This window comes from Schistocerca piceifrons, chromosome 8 (genome assembly GCF_021461385.2).
Source record: "Schistocerca piceifrons isolate TAMUIC-IGC-003096 chromosome 8, iqSchPice1.1, whole genome shotgun sequence".
Classification (NCBI taxonomy): domain Eukaryota; kingdom Metazoa; phylum Arthropoda; class Insecta; order Orthoptera; family Acrididae; genus Schistocerca; species Schistocerca piceifrons.
Window position 1 is genome coordinate 246,744,905 of NC_060145.1, and position 12,144 is coordinate 246,757,048.

General features: G+C 44.1%; 1 protein-coding gene across 1 annotated transcript; it reads right to left on the bottom strand.

Annotated features, from left to right (window-relative positions):
- Positions 1–242: 242 nt before the first annotated feature.
- On the bottom strand, positions 243–8,747 carry LOC124711308 (endocuticle structural glycoprotein ABD-4-like). The gene is made up of 3 exons (XM_047241324.1): positions 8,603–8,747; positions 4,214–4,332; positions 243–836 (listed from the first exon to the last, which is right to left on the bottom strand). The coding sequence occupies exons 1-3, from the start codon at positions 8,612–8,614 to the stop codon at positions 554–556; spliced, it is 414 nt and encodes a 137-aa protein (XP_047097280.1). The 5' UTR covers positions 8,615–8,747; the 3' UTR covers positions 243–553.
- Between the last annotated feature and the right edge of the window lie 3,397 nt (positions 8,748–12,144).

The following is a 12,144-nucleotide window of genomic DNA, read 5'->3' on the forward strand; positions in this document are numbered from 1 at the left end:
CGCAGTATCATATCTCCCATTTCATCTTCATCTACATCCTCTTCCATTTCCATAATATTGCCCTCAAGTACCTCGCCCTTGTATAGACCCTCTATATACTCCTTCCACGTTTCTGCTTTCCCTTCTTTGCTTAGAACTGGGTTTCCATCTGAAAACACACAGTAGTTATAGGCCTCATATACTGACTGCGCTTATTTTCGATGGAAGTATTGGTAATTGTGAGTAAAGAAGTAAACTAGATCTTTTGATGTATATACATGTGCTTTTATTATACAGTTGCGATATACAAAAATTACAATAAAAGCTTGCTGAAGAGTTTGGAAGGGGACTGTGGGGAGACGAGGGACTGCGGCGGGGAAAACGTTACAGAGACGGGGGGGACTGGCCGCACGGCGGCCAGCGGACAGTGTTCAGAGCGATGGGTCGTCGTCGAAGTAGTGGGGTGACGGAGATGCTGCCCTGTCGGGCAGTGCTCAGGGGAACCGTGCGACGGGCGCCATCCTGGGCGACGTGACCAGGAGCGCCGGTGCCGCAAAAGGGTCAGCGACGTCTTTTACTGCTTCCTGGCGGCGATCACCTCTGGCGGGGGCGGGTGCTCGGCGATGTACTGGAGGGCGCGCGCGATCGCCTCGGGCACCGGCGGCGGCACGGGGATGTGGGCGCCCTCAGGCCGGAAGCCGTTCTCGTCGGCCGTGTAGGTGAGCTGCACGGGCGTGCCGTCGGGCGCCGTGTACGACACGCTGCCGCGCACCGCGATCGTGTCGGGCTCCTTGGGGTCCTGCGACTTCACCAGCGTGCCGTCCTCCTCGGCGCGGGTGCCATCGCCGGACTCGAACCTGCGGAAAAGGATTTCGCTGTCTTCATTTGTTCCACTGTCTGCGCCAAGGAGGAGGGCGAGCCGGTTGAGTTCCGCCATAGAAATACTCCGCAAGCCACCGCACAGTGCGTGGCGGGGGGGTACCCTGTGCGAAGGCGGAGCCGTAATCGCAAATTTTTGGACTGGAGCATCCAGTTCCGATACTCGACTGACGAATAAGGCTACTGTCCTAAATTGTTCTGTCAGACTGCCCAATGTCCACCCACAAAACGCCATACAACTGTTCCGATTACCTCGTCCTTCGCAATACAGGGTCTTACGGAAGACAGCAAGAGCTGACAAGTGCGAGTATTATCGCACAGTCTACATCTACATCTACATCTACATCCATACTCCGCAAGCCACCTGACGGTGGGTGGCGGAGGGTACCTTGAGTGCCTCTATCGCTTCTCCCTTCTATTCCAGTCTCGTATTGTTCGTGGAAAGAAAGATTGTCGGTATGCCTCTGTGTGGGCTCTAATCCCTCTGATTTTATCCTCATGGTCTCTTCGCGAGATATACGTAGGAGGAATCAATATACTGCTTGACTCGTAGCTGAAGGTATGTTCTCGACATGGGGCTTTATTAGAACAAAAAAAAAAAAAAAATAAAGTTCACAAACTGTCCGACAGATGGTGCTGGACAGCAAAACGTCAGTGACTGCGCATGACAATCGTGTATAAATGGAGTGGAGCTGTAATGAGAGAGAGAATCAGATGCGCCAGCAGTCGCACCATGTCATCTTAACACCTCATGTGTCGAAGTTGCAGACAAGAATAAAATACAAAACAATGGAAAATAAAATTAAGGATGTGCTAGACGATGATCAGTTTCGCCTTAGAGATGATAAAGGCACGAGAGAAGCAACTCTGTCGTGGTTGATAATGGAAGCAAGAATAAAGACAAATCAAGATACGTTCATAGGATTTGTCGACGTGGAAAAAGCAATCAATAATGTAAAATGGTGTAAGATGTTCGAAAATCTGAGAAAAATAAGAGTAAGCTATAGGCAGTGACGGGCAATATACAGTATATACGAGAGCCAAGAGGTAATCATAAGAGTGGACGACCAAGAACGAGATGCTCGGATTGAAAAGGGCGTAAGACAGGAATGTAGTCTTCAGCCACAACTGTTCGATCTGTACGGTGAACAAGCAGTGATGGAATTAAAACAAAGGTTCCGGAGTCGAATTAAAACTCAATATGAAATGATATCAACGATACGATTCGCTGTTGATATTGCTATCCTGAGTGAAAGTGAAGAAGAATTACATGATCTGCTGAATGGAATTAACAGTTTAATGAACAGAGAATGTGGACTGAGAATAAATCGAAGTCCGCAGCTCGTGGTCGTGCGGTATCGTTCTCGCTTCCCGCGCCCGGGTTCCCGGGTTCGATTCCCAGCGGGGTGAAGGATTTTCTCTGCCTCGTGATGACTGGGTGTTGTGTGATGTGCTTAGGTTAGTTACGTTTAAGTAGTTCGAAGTTCTAGGGGACTGATGACAATAGATGTTAAGTCCCATAGTGCTCAGAGCCATTTCAATAAATCGAAGAAAGACAGAAAACAGAATAGCGATAAACCGAACTGATGGTCACGAAGTAGATGAAGTTAAGGAATTCTGCTACGTAGGCAATAAAGTAAACAATGACAGACGGACCAAAGACGACATCAGACTAGCAGTGACAAAAAGAGGTATTCCTGACCAAGAGAAGTCTATGAGTACGAAGCATAGGCCTTCATTTGAAGAAGAAATTTCTAAGAATGTACGTCTGGAGTACAGCATTGCATGGTAGTGAAACATGCACTGTGGGAAATCCAGAACAGAATAGAATCGAAGCATTTGCGATGTGGTGCTACAGACAAATGTTGAAAATTAGAAGGATTGATAAGGTAAGGAATGAGCAGGTTCTACGCAGAATAGGAGATGGAAGAAATATGTGGGAAACACTGATAGTGAGAAGGGACAGGATAATACATTTGTGGAGACATGAGGAAATGACTTCCATGGTACTAGAGGGAGCTGTAGAGGGCAAAAGAAGGAGACAAAGATTGGAATATATCCAGCAGATGATTGGGGTCGTAGGTTGTAACTGCTACTCTGAGGTGAAGAGGTTAGCACAGGAGGGGAATTCGTGGCGGGCCGCATCAAACCAGTTGTGTTACAGTCGTTTGGAAACATGTTTGCTAGGTAGGTATGCAACAGGGTAGTCATGGTAGGGATGGGGTTGCTTACACCGGATCGGCTGATGTCCTTTGACGTCCAGCTTACCTCTATGAACTCGTTCAAGCTTCATTCTTATGTCCCTGAGTGCTAGAGCAACACAATTCAGTACATACTTGCAGAATACAGCGACGTGATCCTTCTGTATGTCAAATCTCACGGTAATGGAAGAGCTGCTCGTCACCTTTATCAGGGTCGTTATCCACAACATCCCACACCATCGCAGTCCCTTTTGCCACAATTATGCAGCACCTTCGAGGAAGAGGTACCTTCACCATCACCAGGCTGTGCTGCTCCAAGGAGACGTCTCTCACACCAATTGATGATGCTGTGCTGTATCACGTTTCCTTTTTGTTTCATTAGTTACTAATGATTGGAATTGTAAAACCAGTGACACACTGGGTCACGCCTACCAAATTACTAGTAAAAGTATTCGAATTACCAACATCTTTCCCAATCGTTGCATCACGTAAACGGTATGTTTTCGGACAGGAGTTCCAGTTCAGAACATTATCCACTTAGTCCCGTCTAAAAGTCCTAGAAGTTTGTAACAGGAATTTCCGAACACCCTGTATAATCTTTCTTGATTACCTTATACACTCAGATGTTTCGACAAATTAGGCTGCTAGTACCTGATGTTGCTGATCGGCCAGTGAACAATTTTTCTTTGATCTTTCCTTTTTATCACGTTGATAGTCTGTTTTTGATGATCAGCACATCACTGAATGTTGTACCTCTCAAATTTAGCGTTGTTATGATTTCGTATCCAGATGTATTTAAACTTTATACTGTCGGCAACCGGCCTTCAATGGAGTAAATCACTTTTATTTCATCAGATACCTAGTCTTCCGATAGGACTAAAAAAATTAAGCTTCGTTTGTCTCCCCCGTTCTGAAGTTGAGCAGCATGCCATCCTTTTCTCCACAATACAGCACGAGATACTGTTTTGACAGAGCCAATTTTGTTAATCCTCAGGCCCACCTACGGCATACTACAACTGTAGTTGAATGAAAGTATTCGTCGAGCGTTGATATCGTCGTTCTGATTAGTTTGGTTGACAACACAGACAGAAGCTAATATCATTACACTCATTTCCCGATCATCCGTTCTACAGCAAAATCGACAATATACTCACGAGTAGTGGAAGTTTCCTTCGGGGCTGATGACGTTTTCTTGCTTGACGATGGGAACGACGTCCTTGGCAATCTCTGCAACAGCTCCCATCGCCACGGCCACGAGGGCAGACAGCGCCAACTGCAAGAAAAGTTTTGTAGTATGACTTATATGAAATGGATGTATGACATGACAGGGACGTAATAAATAAGTACTCCAAAGTAGGCACTAAACTCACGACTTACTGGTTTCCCTAAGGTTTTGTTGGCTGTTAGCTGAAACTACAGCGACCAGAGCTCTACTATTTGGTTAGATTCCTATGTGCCTTCAATTTGGGGTCAGGAAACAATATCTCTTCTCATTGGACTACGAACTTTAAGGGAGCGTACACTGTGGATTAAAAATATGCGACATTTCCTCTCAGTCACATATTAGGCGTACTTGCTTATGCAATAATCCGAGTGAATTTGGTTCTTTCGTTTTAATAGCTGCACAAAACTTCCCCACTTGGGTCAAGTCCCAGATTAACGGGCGTTGCATTCTGTCGTTATTACAGTCATACTTATGCCGTATACCTCGCAGGAGGCACATTTATAATTTTTCTCTCTGATTCAAATTTTGCGTTTATTCTGATCATTCTAACGGGAACAGTTTCATACGACCAGTAGGACAGAAATACAGAAGTAAGGACTTGTGGATCCATATCAGTTGGCTGCTGGAAATAACACAATTTCTATATGTGGGAAAAACGGTTGGAAGTTATAATTGCCTCATATGATAGTTTTTAATATTGTGTCATCAAACATTCAGGACTTTTCGTTAGGCATTTGGAGTCATTTTTGTAGTCATTCAGGTCGTTTATCGAGGTGAATACTTAGTCTGCAGGTAACGAGTGCAAAATTATCTCAGGGGGTAACGAGCACTGAAATCGTGACATTTAAGAAAAAATATTCTGTAGCTATCCGTTGGTCTTCTCACAAATTTATTTTGCTACGAGTATCTCAATTAAGCCACCTGCGGCCTGCAACCTATTGCCACACGAGACGAGCCGCAAGGTGTCCCTTATTTAGGATAGCGTCATCGACCGTGACCACGCGCCTAGCTTCACGAGCTTTATCCTTCTCTCTCTTGGGTGCAGCAACCTCGGAAGGCCACTTAGAACTGATTCACAGCCTCTGTGTGAAAACTCATCATTCGACAAAACTGAAGGACACCTATAAGTGTTTCCTAATATCATTCTCGGATGTGAGAACTGAAAATCAGCTTTCGCTATAATATTCCTGTGGAATGAATTTTCCACATAACATTTCGCTAAACGAAGTAGCAGGGACGACTTGAACCGAAGTGGCCCTACCATGTGTTTCAGTTTACCCCTTCAATTAAAAGTTAAATCTGAAATTGAGTAATCATCTGAAATAATAGTCCTATCGTCACACCTTTCCAGAAAAAAAAACTCTTAGAACAGCAATATTGGTCACCAGTAAATGTAACGATATTTAATAAAAACGATTTAACTATTTGAGTCCATTATGTCTTTCATTGGAAAGAGTACTTAATTTTTAAGACCGAATGCAATATGAAATATGCTGTGATGTCTCAACGGACCAAATGTATCATTCTAAATCATTTGCAGTAAATTGCAGCACAGAGGCACTGCTAGTTCTAAACAGCTACCACCTATCAGGAACGTAAATGGTCCATTAGTAACGCTTTCTAGATGACACAACGACGTTAGGGTCTGCTGTTTCACACAACATCTCCCTAATGACCAACTCTCCTCGACTGATGCCTATGTAACTTATGAGTAGCTCCCGAAAGGTAACTGAATATCCTTACAACTAATGTCAAGCCCATTAATCCATACGGTGCACACGAAACGAGGATCATGCGAACAGTGACTTGCTAGAATATTTGTCAGTCCAGCGAGCATCAGACACCTATTACGGGCGCCAAGGAACTCCCACTGTCTGCATTACGCAGAGTGAGACGTGGGGCGCTGGTGGGGGAGACAGAAGACCTTGAGTGGTTGCTTCTTGTCGTGACATCATGAGTGATCATCCAACAGCAGAAGACCACTGGCACTCAATTTAATTTTTCTGCCTCTGTGACCTTGATACCGAGTCGAACTTGACAGAAGAACTTTCTTTTAAGCTTGCTTCCACGGTAGGTGAAATTTATGATTAAAATTTGACTTCTGTAGTTTCTAATGGGTAAGGAAAAATTATTCTAGCCGCAGGCCTTACTTCAAATAACATTCCGGGTTACGTAGAGAGAATTACTGATGTTCACATTTTGGGCTAAAGGACTGTGATACATTTGCGTGTTCCTCCGAAAATAAATCTAATGTGTCCATATCAAATAAATATGTAGATAATAGAAGAGGAAGATCTTAAATGTATGTTAATCTATGTTCTGTCTAGGCTGAAACGTGCATAGAAATTTGTAGGATCTAGTATAGCTACACGGGATGCTTCCTGTGGCAGCGTATATATATAGGTGGAGATTTCCGTAAGTTCGTTGACAATAGAAGTAATCAGGTGGTCGTATTAAGGACACACTACGAAGTTTTATGAGGGACCTGAGTCTTAATTGTCTCCTATGATAGTAGAATAATGTTCCAAAAGAACAAGTGAGTTATACGGAGCCGGCCGGTGTGGCCGTGCGGTTCTAAGCGCTTCAGTTTGGAACCGCGTGACCACTACGGTCGCAGGTTCGAATCCTGCCTCGGGCATGGATGTGTGTGATGTCCTTAGGTTAGTTAGGTTTAAGTAGTTCTAAGTTCTAGGGGACTGATGACCTCAGAAGTTAAGTCCCATAGTGCTCAGAGCCATTTGAACCATTTTTTTTAGTTATACGACATTGTAGTAGTGTTATTCCGCATTACGATGGAATGTTTCTTTGGACTTATATGCATGTGACGTAGACGTATGCTTGACGGCATTTGGAAATTTGTTGCGGCCTTGAGTCGTCCTCGGACACCGTAATGGTAAGGCGACTGCTCGCGATAAACGGGGAATCTGCAATGGAGTTCCGGTCCACCACAAATTTTCACTGTCGTCATTCCATTATACAGTTGATGGTTGGCCATATTAGCAGTCACGAATACATTTAATGTACAAATAAGTTGTGTTACATGGAGGGGACTATAAATGATATATAGGTCCGACGGTTCATTTATAAAAGAATTTCCGTGGAGATTTCTAGAAATATTCCACTGAAACAGAAAATGCTACGTAACTGAGGTATTTTTCGAAGTCAAGGTAGAAATGTAGATCTAGAGCTGTGACACACAGCAATAATTTTGTGATAGGTGCACTACCATGGGTCCAGGGATAGCCATACCTTTGCACAATAAATTGTAGAAATGTTTCCTGAAAGTAAAGAAAGCTTTCGGACCTATTGTTCTGCAAGCTCATTTGTTTAAAGGGCCTGTTATCGGTTATAGTTAAAACGATCATCTATCAATGTACAATATCGGTCCGGACACGACAGTAATACATGCACATAATAATTGTTACTGTAACATCACTCACAATTAACGTGGGTAACATATATAAGAATGGAGGTCACCTCGGCAAACATCTCTGATGATCCAGAATGAGATTTTCACTCTGCAGCGGAGTGTGCGCTGATATGAAACTTAATGGCAGATTAAAACTGTGTGCACCAACCGAGACTCGAACTCGGGACCTATGCCTTTCGCGGGCAAGAGCTCTACCATCTGAGCTACCGAAGCACGGCTCACGGCCGGTCCTCATAGCTTTACTTCTGCCAGTAAATCGTCTCCTACCTTCCAAACTTTCCAGAAGCTCTCCTGCGAACCTTGGCAGAACTAGCACTCCTGAAAGAAAGGATACTGCTGCGACATGGCTTAGCCACAGCCTGGGGGATGTTTCCAGAATGAGATTTTCACTCTGCAGCGGAGTGTGCGCTCATATGAAACTTCTGTGATGATATCTTGATCCTGTCAGACGAATGGCAGAATTCTTTAAAAATAACGATTAAACAAATAATCTCGTACTTTCTGAAGTTGACGAGTTGCAAGGTTGTAGGAAATTACTTAGAGAAGATGCTCCAACGAAGCTTACGGTCGACAAGGAGTGAGATGTAAGAATTGGCGCTGTCTGGGTGCGACCATATTAGGTGAAACATTTGACAGCTATCAAGTCTATTCCAACAAAAACGATTTCGTGAAAATTGATCCAGTTCTCTACACTAGCTATGGTTGTAATAAACGCCTCGTATATCTATAAATGAGATGAATAAGAATTTCTATCTCAGTGTTAAAGGTGATACAGTGCTGAAGCTGGAACAATATTCCATACGCTCAAAATGAACGAGATATTTTTAAACTCTGTTCCAGATCATAAACTTGAGGTTTCCGGTTACTGTAATTACAGGTTTCACTTACCAGTTTGTACATGGTTATGCTGGTAGTTGTTGCTTCCAGGTTCGTACCGTGAGCCGGACTGGTGGAGTGTAGCGATGTGTAACGTATTTATACCCACCCGGGCCACCGAATCGTCCACCTCTACTGCAATAAAAAAAAAGGCAAACAACGAAGCAGTCCAGCAAACACAGGTGGGTCCTCGTCGGACGCGTACGACTTCGCTCTCCACTCCCCTCCTCTCCCCTCTACGGCCTTTGCCACGCGGTCCAAAGATGACGGCTTTGGCGCCTACGCCGTCCGCCAATGTAGACATTCGTTTTTCGGCTTCGGATCAGACTGTCCCCTTTTTTTTCCTTTTGGCGGGTCGTTACGAGCGCTGGAGGGGATGGATGCGCTGGGGGGGTCCCTGGAGCGTCGCGAGACACTTGCTGCAGACTGGGCAGGACCAGCGCTGGAGCCGCCTCGGAATGACGGCATAGCCCAGCGAAACTTCCAGTCTGAGTTACGGCGGCCCCCCGGGTCATCCTTACTTCCAGGCGACGGGCCGCATCACGGTCAGCGCAGTGTTAGAGGTCGACTAAATTATAGGTCCCGTCACTCCCACGAGTTTTGTGGTTTTCTTTCTATCGAATACAACGGCTCATTTCGTTGCCAGCGCAAGTATTACACCGAGCCGTAGCTAATTTTAGGAGCTGGGCGGTAAGAGTTTGTTATATTCTGCACGTGATCGTACCACCCGCCAAGGTCAGCTGGACACGATTACGGCTCGACATGTGCGGGTTGTTGCTAGCGTCTCGAAATATTAGTGAGGTAGTCTGAGGAGCGGGATTCAGTGGTACGTCTGACCGTCCTAACGTACAGTTGGTTGTCCATGTCACTCGACGAACTCCGTGACAGTCCCTCTGAAATGGATACAGCAGCTGCCTTGCCTCAGCCGAAGATCCCGTGTCTAAAGACAACGCATCTGACAAGAACATTGCTTCTTTTCATTTCTCTTCATCGCGCACAACCATAGAATACATAACTGGATGTATCATCGTTATTTTATATGCAGCGATTAAACATCTGCACTTCCCGGCTTCTCAAAGCTTGCGCCCTTCGTTTGTTGGTCGACTTCTCTCTCTCTCCTTCCTTGCCGGACTGTAGTTTAGAATTTTCTAGAATAGTATCTCATCTCCGTTCTACGCACGTGACATTTACAACTACTTCTGTAATCGTTTATTTACTGTTAATAATATGTACTTTCTATTCATATCTGACGTGCGTGGTATATAGTTGCCACGTGTGTGCTTGGAAACCAGAGACGCATGGGTTCGGATCCCGGTTGGACCAAGGACTTCTTACCGGTCAGACCAAGTTTTTCAGTCCATCTTTTACCCAGTCTTCCACTTTCAACGACGTAAGCATTCACCGGAAATGACAAGTTCCACGTTCAACTCTTTAAGTAGCCTTTCACGTGTAGGTTAGTGACACACAAGTCGTCGCAACTGGTGTCGAATTTAAACTCTTCCATAAGATTGCTGAGCCACATAAAGTTATTATACTTATTGTTATTATTATTATTATTCATCTCTAACGTTTTCATTTTGCATGAAATATGTGTTTGTGCAGCCCCTCACTCACTTGAAGAATCTCTTCCCCGCTACTTGCGCCTTGCTGTCCTTTATCTTTCTTTTACCCAACTTTTGTTTTCGTACAAGAGTATTTTTATCTCCATCGTTTTAAAAAAATTAATTTTTCTACTTTCAGGATTTTTAGTTAAGTGTTCTCTTCTGTGGATCCAAATGTCACTTGTAATTTGTGCAGCTTTCGATCTGTTTGATTATCACGATCATAGCTGATGCTGCAGCTCATATACTTAAAATGTGACACCTCTTCAGTTATTTTGTTCTTACTATTGTAGATGGTTCAAACAGGTCTGAGAACTATGGGACTTAACATCTGAGGTCATCAGTCCCCTAGAACTTAGAACTACTTAAACCTAACTAACCTAAGGACATCACACACATCCATGCCGGAGGCAGGATTCGAACCTGCGACCGTAGCAGTCGGGCGGTTCCAGACTGAAGCGCCTAGAACCGCTCGGCCACCGCTGCCGTCTACTATTGTAGACCCAACTGGGTAATTAACTTGAATATACATAACATTGATCTTATTACGTAATCAAATTTTAAGATTGGTTTTATACATGTTTGTTTTAGCCGATGCACTGCCAGTCGGATGATTGATTACTGGTATTATTTTATTCTCTGTAGCCGGCCGCGGTGGTCTAGCGGTTCTAGGCGCTCAGTCCGGAGCCGCGCGACTGCTACGGTCGCAGGTTCTAATCCTGCCTCCGGCATGGATGTGTGTGATGCCCTTAGGTTAGTTAGGTTTAAGTAGTTCTAAGTTCTAGGGGACTGATGACCATAGATGTTAAGTCCCATAGTGCTCAGAGCCATTTGAACCATTTTTTTTCTCTGTAAACATTAGTGCATTTCGGCTATTGCATTTTATTAAATTTCTTGATTACGGTCTAATAAGCAGTTTTATGGAGATTTCTAACGTATATATAAGAAATAGTGGATGAAAGAAAAAGTCCTTATTTCACTCCATTATTTTCTGTCATTTGTTCGTATCTATCTGACAGTGCTAATGGGCTGTTGACGAGACACTGCTGCATTTTATTTCTTATTCCACTGGACCGCTCCGCCAGCTTAGTATATGCCGTTAAATGTCCTGAAATTATCAAATATGAAGTATCAAACTATATAATAATAGAGTATCAAGACGTGCACATGAGATTTATGCTGCCACTACATTTGTCTACATCTAACACGAACTGTCTTCTAAAATACTGCAACTAGTAAGAGACAACATTCAAATAAACTTTATGTGCGGAGGCAACGCTGCCAGATCTGTTTTGAAGTGAATATATCGGGTGTAGGATTGCCGAATGCAGAGAAGTTAGTTTCCACAAAGTTCTTCTGGGTAGTGTGGTTAAACGCACCAACTTTCCGCTGTCTTGAGATGGTGACTGAAACGTTGTTACGTTGCATAATATTTCGCGGTTTACAAGATAAACAACTTTTACGGAAACTGATTCCGGCTGTGAAAGCTTACAAACTTAGTTTAGTTATAATCTAAATCTGTTGTCGAATTGTTATCTGAAAGGGCGCTGGTGATCATTATTCTAGGCAGAAGTTGTATGAAGAAGTACCTTGAAAACCGTCATCAACTAATACATCGTCGTAGCAAGTGGTATCACGCTGACTGCGTCTACGACAGATTCTCACAGCACCAGGCGACAGACATCACTATCACAGTGGGCTCTGCTGAATTTCTTTCGTAAAGTGATCAGTATTAGTGATTCCTTTTACTTTTCAACCTCCCTTCAGCTGCCATTGTCCGTAGGGCCAAAAACACTTCAAATGATGCCGAAACAATGAGACTAAACGGAGGAGGCGCGAATCGACGTTTCGGTTTAGTGAGCCGAGCAAATTCAAGGCTACACGCTCGTGAAACCGCCTCATCATGCCGACCTTCGCCAGCTAGAATCAGACTAGCAAAAGCGTTCTTGGAAC

Bases quoted from the DNA above. Each gene is read 5' to 3' on its own strand.
- LOC124711308 (XM_047241324.1), bottom strand. The intron at 837-4,213 runs GTGAGTATATTG...CCTTTTCCGCAG, and splicing joins GAAGGAAACTTCCACTACTC to GTTCGAGTCCGGCGATGGCA.